Source organism: Lepidochelys kempii, chromosome 12, assembly GCF_965140285.1.
Source record: "Lepidochelys kempii isolate rLepKem1 chromosome 12, rLepKem1.hap1, whole genome shotgun sequence".
NCBI lineage: Eukaryota > Metazoa > Chordata > Testudines > Cheloniidae > Lepidochelys > Lepidochelys kempii.
In genome coordinates this window covers 9002507-9021300 of record NC_136391.1, presented here as the reverse complement: position 1 = coordinate 9021300, position 18794 = coordinate 9002507, and the positions used below count along the sequence as shown (strand labels likewise).

At 42.9% G+C, this 18794-nt stretch overlaps 1 protein-coding gene across 3 annotated transcripts in view; it reads left to right on the top strand.

Moving 5' to 3' along the window:
• Nucleotides 1-18794, top strand: part of GNAO1 (G protein subunit alpha o1) — a 299015-nt gene that overhangs the window by 193713 nt on the left and 86508 nt on the right. For all 3 annotated transcript variants that reach the window (XM_073307481.2, XM_073307480.2, XM_073307482.2), the window contains exon 4: nucleotides 14019-14179. In XM_073307481.2, coding sequence (XP_073163582.1) covers nucleotides 14019-14179 — 161 coding nt within the window. The remainder of the gene's footprint in view (nucleotides 1-14018; nucleotides 14180-18794) is intronic.

The window sequence follows — 18794 nt, the reverse complement described above, 5'->3', positions numbered from 1 at the left end:
AATTTTGGGGTGTCCTGCTGGAGACACTTTAAACTGGCCTGCCTTTAAGAAAACAGGTGCTAAGCACTTGTTACAAATCAGGTGTTTTACCTGGGTCTCAGATTGTGCAGTCATAAATTCAAGTGTCCCTCAGCAGTGGGAGGCCAACAGAAAATGTTACAAAGGCAGAAGGAAGCATGGATAAGGAGGACACAGACTGGAGAAGAATTGGGGCACGTTGCTGCATCTCCCCCAACCCTAAATGCTCCAGCCACAAATTTCAAAATGTTCAGTTTAGTTCTGCTAATGGGCCAAACGTTTCAATGCTTCGCTGGCGCCCAGACACACTCTTGGGTCTTGAATGTGGGGTGGGAATACCATTAGAATGGGCTTTCTGGCAAGGCTTGCCTTGTTTCCAGGTTTCATGCAAGCTGGAAATACCATGAAAACACTAGCTCTGTGTGCGATACCGCTGTGCTTCTGCTTCCGATGCTGCCTGAAATCGGATATGCAGCCATTTAAAACGTTAAATCAACTTTTTCTAACCTCAACTCATGAAGTTTGTGAAACCCCCTCGAACACAGTGGTGTTCTTTGCCTCCCTCTAGTGGCTAGATCACATACACAGATTTACGAGGTTGCAAGTGCCTCCATGGTTAGTGAACCTTATTCCTTAGCTCAAGCAACAGAGCCTCCCATTTTTATATCCAGAAGCTCCAGGTTGAAGTTCCCAAAGGCAACACACCCAGGCGCATCGTACTCGGACTTCGGTGCCAGTTTGGCTTAGTCCTTATTTTTATGAAACCAGTTGGCCCATCCCCAGTTCCTGGCCAGTGTTAAGGAGTTCAGTCATTATTCTTTTCACATTGTACCCTGGCTTATTACAGCTTGCTGGAAAATTTTTGATTTTTATTGCATTGCTAATAAAACTTAATTCTGCTGGGGGGCGGGGAGGGTTCCACCCCACACACACAGCCTGGCTTTACTGAAACTTTATGAGATGTGGCTTTGAGTACAACCAGCTAGTGGAGGAAAGATGGTGTGTACCTCTGAGATAGGTTAAGTGACAGCCTTGATCAATCAGAGTAAATAACAGCAGTGGTGACATTTACTGGGATTTAGTGAATCAAAACGGGAAATGTTCTGCATTCAGTCACTCCAACCCGGATCCGTTTACCCCTGTTATTCCCCTTTTGTTTAAACCTACGCTCGCCAGTTTATGGAGTCAAAAAGACGTCTGTAAAATCTCTAAGCAAGTTTAATACGAGCATGTTCTGAGTTCAAGTAAACACCCTCTCCTTCTGCAAGAAAAGCAAAGATTTACCATGAGGGGGCTTCTGAGGGAAGTAGATTCAAAGAGAATATTCTACACCATTATAGTCTTCTTCCACTTGTGTTTAGATCAAGACCTCTGTGAACATCTTAGGTGGCTGGCACACCAAGGGGGATGTGGGGGGTCAGGAGCCTGAGCCTTTCCATGTTCCCCATGCTTTCTGCCTCTTCAGCTCCTGGACTGAGAAGGAGGTGGAGAGACAGAGAGTCAGGGCTCTCTGCCTTTCCAGCCCGGGAGCCAGGAGGAGGTGACAAGGCCAAGTCAGGGTGCTCAGCCCACCAGCTCTCCCGCAAAGCTTTTGTCAGTTTCTCGGGCGGAAAGCAACAGTGACAAGAACCTTCCAGGCTGACAGCCAGGGAGCCTCATCTCCATCTTCCTGAAATTTATCAGCAATACTGAAATTCTCACCAAAAATTTCAGCTTTGTGAAAAGGGCATTTTTCATCAGAAAACGATTCAATTAAGAAAATTTTAATCCGTTCTATAAGACCCACTTCTGCACCATTAAGGTCAATGGGAGTTGACCTGCTGGGACAGGGTGAATAGCCAGGAGTTATTTATGTTACCCTCCCGATACTTTCTCCGAAAAATCTGACCTGTGTTTGGGCATGTTTTAGTGATTAAAAATAATACTGCTGGTAGGAGAGTGAATTTGTGTGGGGGGGGTGGAGGGTGAGAAAACCTGGATTTGTGCTGGAAATGGCCCACCTGATGATCACTTTAGATAAGCTATTACCAGCAGGACAGTGGGGTGGGAGGAGGTATTGTTTCATATTCTCTGTGTATATATAAAGTCTGCTGCAGTTTCCACGATATGCATCTGAGGAAGTGAGCTGTAGCTCACGAAAGCTTATGCTCTAATAAATTGGTTAGTCTCTAAGGTGCCACAAGTACTCCTTTTCTTCCAGCTACATAGTGAATTCTTTAAACACAGGAACAGTCTATTCCCTGGGACAAAATTAATCATAGATTTGCATATGGAAGAACTAAATGGACATACTTTACATGACTTGGTGAAAGTGGTACAAGGGGGAAGCCTAAACGACTACAGTTAGGTTCATACTCTGTCTCTTTATTCACTGAGTTTGTACTCACTGTCCACCACACACATACACACACATCATTCCCTTCCCAGTAAATAAACAAACCATTTCTTTACCACTGTCTATGTATTTCACTGTCTTGTGAAGTTCTAACCCGTACCACCAATACAGAACCTTTCCAGTGCATCAGCTGGGGTGTAGGTTTGCTTTTGAACAATGCCTAGGACATCCCCGCACTCTCGTGAGACACAGAAGACAGAGGAATCATAGAATATTAGAGTTGGAAGGGACCTCTGGAGGTCATCTAGTCCAACCCCCTGCCCAGAGCAGGACCAATCCCCAACTAAATCATTCCAGCCAGGGCTTTGTCAAGCCTGACCTTAAAAACTTCTAAGGAAGGGGATTCCACCACCTCCCTAGGTAACGCATTCCGGTGTTTCACCACCCTTCTAGTGAAAAAGTTTTTCCTAATATCCAACCTAAATCTCCCCCACTGCAACTTGAGACCATTACTCCTTGTCCTGTCATCTGCTACCACTGAGAATAGTCTAGATCCATCCTCTTTGGATCCACCTTTCAGGTAGTTAAAAGCAGCTATCAAATCCCCCCTCATTCTTCTCTTCCATAGACTAAGCAATCCCAGTTCCCTGGGCAGACATTCACAGCCCCCCAAGACCCTGTCAAACGGGTGAGAACAGGCTCCCCACAAATATCTGCCTTTCAGGGTGGGGGCCAGAGAGAGGCAATACCTCCCCAGAGATTTTTCCGTGAGCAGCGTAGTGACAAGAGACAGGGGAGAAGGCTAGTGGTCCCAATGGGTTTCCTTGATGACTGACTGTGCAGAAAGGCATAGAGGCTAAACTCTCTTTCCTTTTCCGGGGCGTCACTGAGGTACACAGGATGGGACAGAAGGGAGAAAGTGGACACGGCTACTACGTGGGAGTAACTTGGAGACTTCAGTCTCCTGGGCTGTCCGACTAGGGCCTTTTGCCAGCCCTACCTTCCCTTATAAAAAGCAAATGCGTAAAACATAAAAGTAATGAAAATTTGCACCTTTGCAAACCGGCTTTCCCCCAAAAAAATCACCTGTATCTGTCACTAAGGAGCTGCAGGAGGAAGCTAGGAGGTCTGATCAGCTGAATGGTATGACAGAAGGGCATTGAGCAGTTCCCTGTGCTTCTGCCCTTGGTTCAGTTGTGGAGCAGCTGGAAAACTGTACTTACAGAGAAGGAAAGGGAGCAAAAAAACCACTGCAGCTCCCAGTGCATTTGTTCTCGCTCCAGCAGTCCCATGGGTGACCCACCATATATTTTTAGCTCCTGCATATCTGAAATACCACCGGGATGCTCATTAGATAAAACCCCTGTGGGATAGGAACTGTGAGGGTTTTTTGTTTTATTTAATTGCTCGCTTCAGTACAGATGGCAAATCATGGTGGGAGGCTCCAAGCCCAACCCCTTGGGAAGAGAGGGAGAGCCAAGCATAGGGGAGGAGGCAGGGGGGAGGAGGGGAAAAGTCAACCAGGTGATATTTTAAAATCTACCTGCTGGGCCCAGAGGGGGCTGGAGATGTTAAGGTCATTCACAGTTAGAGCTGTGTCCTGGAGAGTGAGAGGGAAAAAAAGGTGTGTTTTCTCCTCTTGGATCGTTAATTGCTTGTTAAGTCAGCTAACAAATGCACACATTGACGGATGGCCCCATGCCCTTTCAGTTCAGGCTTAGTGGCTTTTTATATTATTATTTTGCCTGCTACATCTATGTCTATTTAAACCCAGATTTTGTTGGATAAAATGACTCTCAAAGGAAAATAAGAACTATTTTTAAACTGTTTTTGGTGGATAACCTGTACAGCAGAAACATTAAATGATTCCACCTCCAATTCCCCTTCTGTTGCCCATCGAGATTCTGTTTTCTCCACTTTCAGAGCCACTAGGAGAGATGCTTTATCTCCCCAAAAGTTAATTCCCCTGGGTGAAGTGGAGCTGCAGGTTCTGCTGGTTAGTCAGTGCCAAAGAACCTCCCTGTCCTGACTGCTTATAGATTCACAGATTCCAAGGCCAAAAGGAACCACTGTGATCATCTCATCTGACCTCCTGTATCACCCAGGCCAGAGAACTGCCCCCAAAATAATTCCTAGAGCAGAAAAACTGAAAAACTTCCCATCTCAATTGAAAAAAATTGCCCGTGATAGATAATCCACCATGATCCTTAGTAAATTGTTCCCATGATTGACAGAACAAGGAGTAATGGTCTCAAGTTGCAGTGTGAGAGATTTAGGTTGGATATTAGGAAAAACTTTTTCACTAGAAGGGTGGTGAAACACTGGAATGCGTTACCTAGGGAGGTGGTGGAATCTCCTTCCCTAGAAGTTTTTAAGGTCAGGCTTGACAAAGCCCTGGCTGGGATGATTTAGTCAGGGATCGGTCCTGCTTTGAGCAGGGGGTTGGACTAGATGACCTTCTGAGGTCCCTTCCAACCCTGATATTCTATGATTAATTACTCCCACTGTTACAAAATTATGCCTTATTTCCAGTCTGAATTTGTCTAGCTTCAACTTCTAGCCATTGGATTACGTTTCACCTTTCTCTGCTAGATTGAAGAACCCATTATTAAATATTTGTTCCACGTGTAAAAATTCATAGACTCTAACCAAGTCACCCCTTAACCTTCTCTTTGTTCAGCTAAATAGATTGAGTTCTTATCTGGGCATCCGACCCATATGAGGATCAAATAGTCACTATCACAGGAGCCCTATCAGAAATCTCGTTTTGTTTCCATTTCTCCTGCATCATCACTGTTCATTTATGTCCTCAGTTTATATCCTGCTGCAGCATGTCATAAATCAGATATGCAATGACATCTTTTCTTGAGTAAAAGGCCTCCTCTTAAATAATAATACAGCAGGTCCAAATATGAGAAATTCTCTAGTTCAGCACGCAGACTCCTAGAGTAGGGGCAGAAGGATCCCCAGCATGTCTCATAAAAGCTGAGAAGGATTTACGACAGTGTGGCAAGGTACAGTATTTTAAATATGGTTTTGACACCACAGAGTTCATGGTAACCACTTATATTTATATAGTCTCTTTCCTCCATTAGGATCCCAGCTCATGTTACAAACTGATTAAAAGGAATCTTTTCACATCTGCCACTGAAATGCAGTCATCTCCAGGGTTGAAACATGGCAGCTGGTTGAAAGCACACAGCAACTCTGCAAAACAGTTTGGGATACAATGGGAAGAGCATTGTATCCAGTAGAAACCTCTGGAAGACCAGTGTAATTAGGCAGAATATACTAACTATACTTACCTGAGTTGGAATTTGGTCAGGTCAAAGCCTTTAGCATCCTGACTCTTGCAGAAGGTTCAATGGAATCCTTAAGACCACAACTGGTCAGGACGCTGGCTTAATAATGACTTGGAGGGGAAAGGGACATCAGTTCCTGCGGCTCTTCTCTTTTCCTTTGTGCTCCCCCATGTAAGTACTGACCACACATAAGCTATGAGATCTAACAAAATCACAGTCCAAGGTAGATTCACTACTGGCAGTTTTTGTAACTTTTACAAAAGTCTGGAAAGAGGGAAAGAATTTCACATTCTCAGCACTACGTGGATTATTTATGAATATATCAGCTGGAGCAAGATGACCTCTAGGATAGAAACAAGCCACCAAGATCAACTGAACTTACCAAGGCTCTTCATTTGTCTTGGTTTGGGGATGTGTCAGACACTATTTTTGGAATTGGTGGCGACTCTAAGAGGCTAGAAATATTTCTGGCTATGAAATTCAAATCTAGGTGATCTGTGATGAAGTCTTTATGTTCACAAAATCTTCAGTGCATCAAGAATTCAGCCCAGAGTATTTTATGCACTGAAGTCTTCATGAGCTGTGCTGAGGTTTCAACAGCCCATAAAGACTTTATGGGCTGGAGACATCGAGCACTGGTCTGGAATGCTAGAGTCTTCAGCAGCTGAAGTCTCCACGGCTGAAATCTCTATGTACTCAGCATATGTGCACGGAGTCTTTAGCAGCATAAGTGTTCAGCAGATAAGGACTTTGTGTGGTGCCTTTAAGGCAGAGCTCTGCATTCAGGGTGTTGTGGAAGTGGAGAGCCCTGGTGAGAGCTCCATTTTGGCCTCACTATTAAACCCTACTTGAAGAGGGTGCAGCTTGCATGCCTCTTTATGTAGCACTAGTGCTGTTGGCTATTTGAGAGGCACAGAGTACGCCCTATCCCTTCTCATCCACACTGGCAATTGCAGTAGCTTTGCAGAGTCAGTATATTCACAGGATTGCAAGGAGCACATTATACCTCACCCCTACACAGATGTGCAACGGGTGGGAGGATATCTGTGCACCTTGGCAAGATGAAGCACAGTTAAACTTAATATCCCCAGGTCATGGCAGGTTCTCAGCAATGGGAGAAGTAACTATGAAGCTAGTGGAAGTTAACTTGACCACACTCAAAGTGGCTGCTACCCCATCCCTGTAGTCATCTGAAATATCAAAAATACAGTCTTTGCTGGAACACAGTTCTACAAGCGTCTTTTTGGAAAAACCGCCTGAATCACGGATGATGGGTCTCCCAGTCTGATTCTTAGTCATTATCCTGCAGCGCTTGTCTGTACAGAAGTGACCGGAAGCGCTTTGAGGCAGAGACCGCAAAGGTCTTTCCATCATAGGTGTGCACGGTGCATATCACAATGGGAACCAGGTCCTTTATTGGGTCCTTTGGGCACTACCGCAGGACAAATTATAAATAACAATGACAGGGGGATTTGTAGCTCAGTGGTCAGTGGCTACCACTTGAGGCTGGTGTGAAGTTTTAGTTGTGGTCAAGAGACATGTTACTGCAATTTGACTGCTGGCTCTAGTGTAAAACTCTACAGCAGGAGAGAGGAAAATACTGCAGCTTCCCTTCTGCCATAGCAGTCACTGTGTCGTGATATCTCAGGTGCCTTCTTTCACATCCTTAGTTCTGAACCAGTGAGAGAAGCAGCAAGATAAACCTGAGTCATTTTGGCATTGAGGGTAATGGGAAATGTCAACATGGAGGGATACATTAAACTCCACCCTCTCTCTCCTCCTTTCTAATCACCCTCTGGACGTAAGAACATAAGAACAGCCATACTGGGTCAGACTAAAGGTCCATCCAGCCCAGTATCCTGTCTACTGACAGCGGCCAATGCCAGGTGCTCCAGAGGGAGTGAACCTAACGGGTAATGATCAAATGATCTCTCTCCTACCATCCGTCTCCACCCTCTGACAAACAGAGGCTAGCGACACCATTCCTTACCCGTCCTGGCTAATAGCCATTAATGGACTTAACCTCCATGAATTTATCCAGTTCTCTTTTAAACCCTGTTATAGTCCTAGCCTTCACAACCTCCTCAGGCAAGGAGTTCCACAGGTGGACTGTGCTCTGAGCGAAGAAAAACTTCCTTTTCATAGACTATCAGGGTTGGAAGGGACCCCAGGAGGTCATCTACTAGGGTGATCCAAGGAATGGAAAACCTGTCTTATGAAAGGAGACTCAAGGAGCTTGGCTTGTTTAGCCTAACTAAAAGAAGGTTGAGGGGAGATATGATTGCTCTCTATAAATATATCAGAGGGATAAATACCGGAGAGGGAGAGGAATTATTTAAGCTTAGTACCAATGTGGACACAAGAACAAATGGATATAAATTGGTCATTGGGAAGTTTAGACTTGAAATTAGACGAAGATTTCTAACCATCAAAGGAGTGAACTTATGGAATAACCTTCCAAGGGAAGCAGTGGGGGCAAAAGACCTATCTGACTTTAAGATTAAACTTGATAAGTTTATGGAGGAGATGGTATGATGGGATAACATGATTTTGGTAATCAATTGATCTTTAAATATTCATGGTAAATAGGCCCACTGGCCTGTGATGGGATGTTAGATGAGGTGGGATGAGAGTTACTACAGAAAATTCTTTCCTGGGTATCTGGCTGGTGAATCTTGCCCATATGCTCAGGGTTTAGCTGATCACCATATTTGGGGTCAGGAAGGAATTTTCCTCCAGGGCAGATTGGAAGAGGCCCTGGAGGTCTTTCACCTTCCTCTGTAGCATGAGGCACGGGTCACTTGCTGGAGGATTCTCTGCTCCTTGAAGTCTTTAAACCATGATTTGAGGACTTCAATAGCTCAGACATAGGTGAGAGGTTTTTCGCAGGAGTGGGTGGGTGAGATTCTGTGGCCTGCGTTGTGCAGGAGGTCGGACTAGATGATCATAATGGTCCCTTCTGACCTTAGTATCTATTAATCTAGTCCAACCCCCTGCTCAAAGCAGGACCAATCCCCAGTTTTTGCCCCAGATCCCTAAATGGCCCCCTCAAGGATTGAACTCACAACCTTGGGTTTAGCAAGACAATGCTCAAACCACTGAGCTATCCCTCCTCCTGTTACCCATTAATTTCATTTGGTGGCCCCTAGTTCTTATATTATGGGAACAAGTGAATAAGTTTTCCTTATTCACTTTCTCCACACCACTTATGATTTTATATACCTCTATCATATCCCCCCTTAGTCTCCTCTTTTCCAAGCTGAAAAGTCCTAGCCTCTTTAATCTCTCCTCATATGTGACCCGTTCCAAACCCCAAATCATTTTAGTTGCCCTTCTCTGAACCTTTTCTAATGCCAGTATATCTTTTTTGGATGAGGGGACACATCTGTACACAGTATTCAAGATGCAGGTGTACCGTGGATTTATATAAGGGCAATAAGATATTCTCTCTCTTATTCTCTATCCCCTTTTTAATTATTTCTAACATCCCGTTTGCTGTTTTGACTACCACTGCACGGACGTCTTCAGAGAACTATCCATGATGACTCCAAGATCTTTCTCCTGATTAGTTGTAGCTAAATTAGCCCCCATCATATTGTATGTATAGTTGGAGTTATTTTTTCCAATGTGTATTACTTTACATTTATCCACATTAAATTTCATTTGCCATTTTATTGCCCAATCACATAGTTTTGTGAGATCTTTTTGAAGTTCTTCACAGTTTGCTTTGGTCTTAATTATCTTGAGCAGTTTAGTATCATCTGCAAACTTTGCCACCTCACTGTTTACCCCTTTCTCCAGATCATTTATGAATAAGTTGAATAGGATTGGTCCTAGGACTGACCCTTGGGGAACACCACTAGTTACCTCTCTCCATTCTGAAAATTTACCATTTATTCCTACCTTTTGGTCCCTGTCTTTTAACCAGTTCTTAATCCATGAAAGGATCTTCCCTCTTATCCCATGACAACTTAACTTACCTAAGAGCCTTTGGTGAGGGACCTTGTGAAAGGCTTTCTGGAAATCTAAGTACACTATGTCCACTGGATGCCCCTTGTCCACATGTTTGTTGACCCCCTCAAAGAACTCTAATAGATTAGTAAGACATGATCTCCCTTTACAGAAACCATGTTGACTTTTGCACAACAATTTATGTTCTATGTGTCTGACAATTTTATTGTTTACTATTGTTTCAACTAATTTGCCCAGTACTGTCGTTAGACTTACCAGTCTGTAATTGCCAGGATCACCTCTAGAGCCCTTCTTAAATATTGGCATTACATTAGCTATCTTCCAGTCATTGGGTACAGTACCTGATTTAAAGGACAGGTTACAAACCATAGTTAATAGTTCTGCAGTTTCACATTTGAGTTCTTTCAGAAGTCTTGGGTGAATGCCATCTGGTGACTTGTTACTGTTAAGTTTCTCAATTAATTCCAAAACTTCCTCTATTGACACTTCAACCTGTGACAATTTCTCAGATTTTTCACCTACAAAAGACGGCTCAGGTTTGGGAACCTCCCTAACATCCTCAGCCGTGAAGACGGAAGCAGAGAATTCATTTAGTTTCTCTGTGATGACTTTATCGTCTTTAAGTGCTCCTTTTGTATCTCGATCGTCTAGGGACCCCACTGGTAGTTTAGCAGGCTTCCTGCTCCTGATATACTTAAAAAACATTTTGTTATTACCTTTTGAGTTTTTGGCTAGCTATTTTTAAAAATCCTTTTTGGCTTTTCTTATTACATTTCTACATTTAATTTGGCAGTGTTTATGCTCCTTTCTATTTACCTCACTGGGATTTGACTTCCACTTTTTAAAAGATGCCTTTTTATCTCTCACTGCTTCTTTTACATAGTTGTTAAGTCACGGTGGCTCTTTTTTAGTTCTTTTACTGTGTTTTTTAATTTGGGGCATACATTTAAGTTGAGCCTCTATTATAGTGTCTTTGAAAAGCATCCATGCAGCTTGCAGGGATTTCACTCTAGTCACTGTACCTTTTAATTTCTGTTTAACTAACCTCCTCATTTTTGCATCGTTTCCCGTTCTGAAATTTTGCATAGTTCCCCTTTCTGACGTGATAAATAATCTGTCAGCTCCCACTGCACGGTAGGGTCGGTGTCACCCAGATAGCACTAAGGTCTAAAGTTTGGGTTTCATTGCCAAGTTTGCAGGAGTTTGGAATCGAACAAATTTGGGGCTTGGTGCTACCTGGATGACCCCAGCCCCCAGCTGGCTGGAGATGTCATGGAACTCAGGAGGATTGTAAAGCACCCCACACACCCCTTGACAGGCTTCACACTCATCCTAAATTCAGCTGTGCCTGCACAATTCATCCTGCGCGATTTGCAAAGCTGCTCACCGTTCTGAGAACACGAAAACCGTTAGGTGCGAGCATAGTGAATTAACGCTGGCAACAAAGGCACAATGTGGAATTTTCTATCTTTTGGGCATTTAATCAGGCAATATTTGAACGAGGAGGGTCAGGTTCACAACTTGTGTAACTCCCCTGAAGTCCCTGCAGTTACCTAGGGACAGATTTCGGTCCAGAGAGTTTAGAATCATAGAATCATAGGACTGGAAGGGACCTCAAGAGATCATCTAGTCCAGTCCCCTGCACTCATGGCAGGACTAGTTATTATTTAGACAATTCCTGACAGGTGTTTGTCTAACCTGCTCTTAAAAATCATTTTCAAAAATAATCAATCAAAAATAATTCCCTCCCCTGTGTTTCTTTTTTGTCTGATGACATTGAAGAAAAGAAAAGGCTGACAGGTAGGAGAGTGTCCTGACCCCTGACAGGCAGTAAGGGGCTATGACTTGCTTCCCCCTTTGAATTACATTGTAAAGTCCTCAGACCAGATCCTCCTCTTGTGTAAATTGTCGGCATTCCATTGACTTCAATGGAGCTACAACAATTTACCTCAGCTGTGGATGTGGCCCTGCATCTGCTAGTAGCCAAGCTGCCCTGAGGACTCCACACTTCTCTGCAGTGAAGTCTTGCCTCTCCTATCAATTTCCCCTAGCGACTTGTCTCACTTTATCACTGACTGCGAGATGCCTTATCCTGTTATTCTTCTCTGCCAGCTGCTTGGATGCTCAGTGTCTGAAGCTCAGCTAATGCAGCAGCTGTGTTGGGAATAACCAAATACAGTGCAGCTGATGCACTGGACTCTCTCCCTGGGGCCAGTTTAAGCACTTGAGGCAAAGCATTACAAGCGAAGGTCACTCAACAGGTTCACCGAGACCAGAGACCACATCAAGAAATTAATTATATATTCTAATGAACAGCTTTCTCAGCAGAGCTGTGCGGAACTAGCTCTCGCTGTAATTGTTTGTGTTTCGGTGTATTAACGTTCAGCAATCTAGTCACCAAGAGCAAAACTTTCCAAAATATCCTTCAGCTACTGCATGTTGTTCTCAGCACAGTGGGCTGCAACGTGACCCATTTACAGCTGTCCAAAAACGCAGAGGGCCAGCGCAAAGCCTATTAACTATTTAAATCCCACTTAGGCCTTATTTTGAGTGCTGCATACGGCCAGTTCTGGCTCTCTGCACAAGCATGAATTACATGCGAAATGCATTCATTCACTTGGAATTGTCCAAATGCAGATGACATTTCCTACTTGCAGAAAATTCCTCTGGGTGCCAAAACCATAAGAAAAATTTCCTGGGGAACTGGACTGATGCCATGAGATAACATATTAACTAGTCACACCTCTAGAAAGATGAGTTCAAATTCCAGGTTCCACATTCTAATCCAGGCTACACCAATATGAAAAAACCCTCCACTGAAGTAAATGCAGTTGCTCCAGATTTTCACTGGTGTAAATGAGACCAGAATGTGGCTGAAAATCCCTTGTGATTGCTCATCCGTGACACTAGTGTCCAGCATTCCCTCACTGTGAAACATCTAGGATTGTGACAGCACAGGGTCTGATGGGCTAGGCATGAAGGGTGCAAGTAGGATGCTGGACTGGAATAGAAGATGAGGGTGGCAGGTCAAGACTGAGGTGCAAGTGGAAGCCCATGACTAGGGTGGGAGTTGCAGATGGAGAGCAAAGTGTGTTGTCAGGACTCTGTCTGAGAAGGTGGCTGAGTGCCTACACTACGCAGGGCCTGAGCGTGGGCTGCTAATCTCTCACTTTCATAAATGCCAAAGTCACCCAAATCCTTTTTCTTAGAAAAAGAAAGAAAAGTTGCCTGTTATGAAAATAGGGAAGGGAAATCAATAAAAATACATGAAACTAGATCATAGGGAAGCCCTATTGAAATCAGTTTGTGAACAGAGGATTCTGATTTGGCAGATATGAACCAGTTCTTGAAACCATGCAATTTGTTATCCTAGCAAAGCTTTTTGGTGTTTTACACCAGCTGACACTAATTACATTTTTATTAATGCTTTTAGGAATATATTGTCCATGATGAGTTCCAAATGATCTTTGGACAACACTTAACAGCCATAAAAAAGAAAGTGATACTAGAATCTTAGAGCAGAGCAAATAGTTGATTTTTCAGATGGGTGGCTGAACCAAATAAATCGGAAAAAATTATTAAATTTCAAATCAATCCAGAAATGATATTTTTCTCACTGAAAAACCCCCCAAAAATGTTAGTTTTGGGTTGAAATAAATGTTTCATATGTAACTTCCCCTCTCTTCCCCCTCCCTATGCAGTTGTCTCCTCTTGTTTGTGGTCATCCTGTGATACACTGTAAATTCATCATGACAGGATATCTATCTTCATCCAAATTGTGTCGCACCATGTACATATGCAGCATGTAGTTATTATTATGAATTCTCAATAATGTCATTGTATGCTGGTGTGAAATCATGGGAAAGAGGAAGTAGTAGTAGACAAATCTGAAATAGTCTAATAGGCTGTATTCTACTTATCTGATCATATGATAATCCTCTTTACTTCGGTGGGGTGACACATGACTAAAAGAATTTGGCCCAGCCCATACCTCACTTTACTGGTAATTTACATACATACGTAACTGCACTGTATCTGGGTTATTTGTGTTGCTGAATAGCCCATGAGATGTACATACATTATACATATTGGTCCATTTGCTAATTGGACATACTTCACTACCATAACTTTATATAATGTGGATTGTGCAAATATGTACTAGGAGACCATCGCTTCCTAATGGCTTCTTTGACACATCCTCATTCCGGCCTTAATTCTGGCTACTCTACTGGATGGCTCTGCTATGAATCCTAAAACATGACTCAAACTTGTGGGCTCTAAAGCTGAGGACTCTCTCAATTATTTAGGAGTCTCAAGAAGGAGAGGACAATTCTCCAGTTCCAGAATACATCTCAGCAACTCATGTGACCTGTTGCTTCTTTCCTCTCTAGGCTGATGCTAAGATGGTCTGTGATGTAGTAAGTCGAATGGAGGACACAGAGCCCTTCTCCCCAGAGCTGCTGTCAGCTATGATGAGACTCTGGGCAGATTCTGGAATCCAGGAGTGCTTCAACCGGTCCCGGGAATATCAACTTAATGACTCTGCCCAATAGTGAGTATCCCATTCCATAGGTTATTATATCAGAAGGAGGGGAAATGTTGCATTTGGGTTCATTAAACTTTGGTCTGAAGTGTCCTTTAAAATGCTCAGGTATGTCTTGGCAATGACTCTACTGGAGATGTTTAAAGATTGGGGTGAGTGTTGTGTTCCAAGCTATCAAAGTATCATGCAGAACTCCAATACAGTCTAATTCTGATCCAACCGGAGTTAGTCTCTTTGCCCAGAATAGTTCATCCCAGTGCTTGATCTGGATGTTATAAAGGGAATGTCTCCAAGTAGTTTGCTCTATACATTGATCTAGTGGATCTGCTCATGTGGATAGTTGACTTCTGGACTGTCTGATAGATAATAGGACACTTTGTTTACCTGCTTAATAGGACAAATTGTTGCACAATGTAGTTGATTCAATTTCCACCTCCCTAACAGAACTCATTATGGAGATAGGCCTCCCAGAAATTCAGAGACAGACAGATTATAGTAAAAATAGGTGAACTCTTTGCTGTTACAGTGGTGTTGGTTTCCTTGTGTTATTGGTATTATTCTTAACGATGAGCTCAAGGTGCACAGTTAGGAATCAGATCCAAGTGTTCACAAAGATCACAAGTGTTTGAGTCTAGGGTCTTGGTTCACCTCATTCTGACGATAGAAGGGCCACCAACAAACTTCTGATCTGGACCTACGTCCAGATATGAATTTCCCAGAGTTTGATGCATTTTGATTTGGACCCAGCTTTAATTGTTATCCATCCAACACTAAATCTGTCCGCTTCTACCTAACGATTGATACTAAAACAACTTCATTTTGTAACTTAATCAGTGATGCTGTTTGGGTTGTTTAGCTTCTGTGATAAAGCCTGAGATCAGACATTCTTCAGTATAGAGCAGAACTTCACACCAAAACACTGGGATTGCAACTGATCTCACTATGTTGCATCACGGCATGATGATGCAATGTGATCAGGCACTTACCCATGTCAAGATGGGAACATGCAAATGTTGTGATGTCATGACCCAGCAACCTCAGATCAAGATGCAATTATTTTGTACTCCAGAATGAATGCAGGGGACTGGACTAGATGACCTGGAGGTCTCTTCCAGGCCTATGAAGCTATAAATAGCTGATGTCCCTAACATTGTGCCAATTCTAAATATCTATTGTATGGATATTCACATTTAATCTGTTTAATTATTCACTCTAACAATAAAACATAGCCATTTTTGCCAACACAGATTTTCATGTTTCCCTGATTACGGCTGTGCTGGCCAATATATATATATATATATATATATATATATATATATATATATATATATATATATATATATATATCCCCTCCAGGAAAAGTAACAGTAGGAAAGTATTCCTGTATTTTCAATCTTCTTTTAATGCTATTTAGCAGCTGGAATTAAGGGGGAGTAGCCCACACCAGATGACCAGCATGCTCTGCAGAGTCCATCAGCTAGTGGTCTGTGGACCGGCAACAGATTGGAAATTTCTGTGCTATATTTTCAGCAATGATTGTATTACAATCACAGCCAATCAGAATTAATTTCAATGGAAGATGTGTGACTAACTCCTTTGCAGTACTTTGAAAATCTCCAGAGTGTGAAAGAGACAGAAGGAGGAACTAAAGATTGGAAGGAACAGAAGAATTAAGGACTGATCCTGCAACCCTTATACACAGGAGTACCCCCTTGAAGAAGATGGAACTACTCAGCTAAAAGTTGGAGGATCTAGGTCAGCAAGGCACGCTCATGCACATCAGTCACCAGTGAAGGAAACTAGTAGCTTTAAAGGCCTTCACTCTTTCTATTCATTTGTCCCCACCGCAGCTACTCTAGCCAGATAAAATCTGCACCACTCTCCCATAATACCGGCTGAGGATTTTGTTGTGGCTGGAGACTTGTTTCTTCAAATTCAACATTATCTTTAGTTTAAAACAGCTAACCCAATGAAGTATTTTGCATTTTCAGATCTGTTATCATTTAGGAGTTGCTGATGGTTTAGTCACCATAAGCAGAGATCCCGTCATAGGACAAGGGCACTGTAACATTTCCGGTACTCCTCTAGGCCCTGGTGCACTATGCCAGATGGTAACACAAGTGACAGTTCAGTTGGTGCTTATTAACACCGAGTGAATCTCTTTTTTAAAGGCATATTTTTCATTTAACCCTTGAACACCTTTTTTTTGGTTTCATTTTTTAATGTAACTAATATTGGCTTTAAATCACCAGCACATACAGAAATTATTTCCTTTTAATGCAGAGAAGGATTGACTCCAAATCATATCAGAATCAACTTCCCCAAAGTTTGCAGGTGTTTGGATGTAGTGATCCGGCCTGCACCTCTATAGGGACAGTCTTTTGGTTTGGGCCCATCTTTGTATTAAACATGTAGCCTGGTATCTATGTAGCAGAACAGAATTGACAGACAGAAATATGTTTCATATGCCAGGGTAGTCCAAGGCACTTCTCAACCCACTGAATTTGATAGTGCAGTCATTATATAGCATTATATAGCAGCCTGTATGAGTGGGATTTTCCAAAGCACTCATGTTTGCCTACCTATGCTGTTCCCATAGCAGTCCACGGTAGACCTCCCACTCCAATGCCGAGAGTCCCAAGCTATCTGTCCAACTTAGGCATTTCAAAGGCGCTATCATTCTTGGTATCTCTACGCTGTTATGTGCTCCGCCATCCCTCAGATGCAGCCCTGTCCATTACCATCTGTTTTATTAATTGAATGGACATTAGCCAGGACACTATGATTGTCCCCTGCTTTTTTCTACATATACCAGGAAATCTCTTACCTTCTACATTAGCAACCTCCCTAGAATCTAAGCAACTAGAAAAGCACCTTATTATGTTACCCACTGGCCAATGCAGAATTGTTCCCTATATCACGTCCTCTAGTGCTTTGTCCAGTATAGTTTTAAATGTCATAAACCAGGAGGCTCCTACTGCTTCCGTTGGGAGACTAATCCACAATCTAATCAATAGCACAGAAGAGAGAGACACACTAGCATGGGTTTTATTAGCCTAAATGTTCCTATGGTTAATTCCATCCCAGTACTCACAGACTGTACCCTCTTGTACTGCCCTAAACACAATGTACATTTGCAGTTCCTCCTCTCCATCAAAGATGGGCAGAAGAGATCTGGGTTTCTACATCTAATTTATACATATGCCTGCATAGGGCTTTTCCAGAGGGTTTTGGTTTGGTTTGTTTTAAGTCTATAAAATCAGCCCATCTTTATGGAGGGTCTCACACGCATGCTGAGGAAAGGGGGGAGCTCTGATTGCAAGGGGAAAAATGGGAGAAATAATTGATGCTCTATAAGGGGCCTCTGGCATCTTAGACAGCACCTTCCATTAAAAGTAAAGCAATAGGCAAAGGAAGGAAAGGGTAGGCCATTAAAATGCTGCAAATGCTTCTGTCATTTGGTGGTGGCTTTTTCATCTATCTCCAGGCAAATTTATGGGTGGATTGCGTGCTGTATCCCTAATCACCTGCTTTTGGTTTCTTTCATTCCCACTCTATCTCCTGGTCCTCCCTACCACCACTTTTTTTATTTTTTAATCTTGCTGCCTACAAGCTGTGGCGACCCCGCTCATAAAGAAAAGCCTTGGGCACTCCTCGTGTCTTTTTTCTTGTACAGCAGGACACCTTCAGTTGGAGTGTATTTGTGCTCAAAAATCATACAATAAGTGTTTCCTTTGGGATTCTTTAATCTCTTACTTTGGATCAGATTTGAAAAGTGAAAGGTCTTTCCTCTCATCAGATTCCTAACTAGGCAGGTTCAGTTCAGGGCGCTGCCTAGGAAGAACCGGATTTTCAGCACACGCTACTTTTGAATGTCCCTATGGGATGTGCGCACACAAACCGAGTAGTGAAGCAGCACATGCTCTTGGCTAGATAGGCAAGAAGATGGGCAATTGCACATACATAAAAAGGCCAGAATCCATTTCAGGTGGACATGGATATCCAGGTTATTCTCCTCCTTATTCCAAGAAAACAGAATGATCATCAGATATGGCCAGGGCCATGAAATTACAATGAAACTGTAAAACATGTATTGACTTTTTAGCAACATGCCCAGCAGCTATAGAAGCTTAACATTCCCAGGGTCAAGAACTCTGTTGGCAATGAATTTTGGAAACGTTACATTGAGTTCAGAATAAAATATTGGCATCCTGCTTACGGCCTCAGCTGCACAATCCTCTAGAGAATGTTTTCAGCTCCACTCTCTTTGAAGGGGAATCTGCTTGAGATATTGGTATAACCTTCATTCCAAATTATTACTGTACCACATACACCAACCAACCCCTTGTACGGAGAACAATGCAGGGTGTTAGAACGCGCTGCAAATCGCTGCTAACTTAAATCATCGTATAAGGAACAGAAGGAGTTGAGCGATCTCTTCAATGGCAGCCTAGTGATTATGCTGCTTTAAAAGAACCTCAGAGAGCAACTAGGACACACGGATGGCTGCTAGCTGCCTGTTTTCCCAAGACAGCTCCCACACTGGTGAGTCTATTTAACATCCTTCAAGCAAGACTCACAGAACACTGGAACAGTTCTGTAATATCTTCATAGTCAGTGCAAT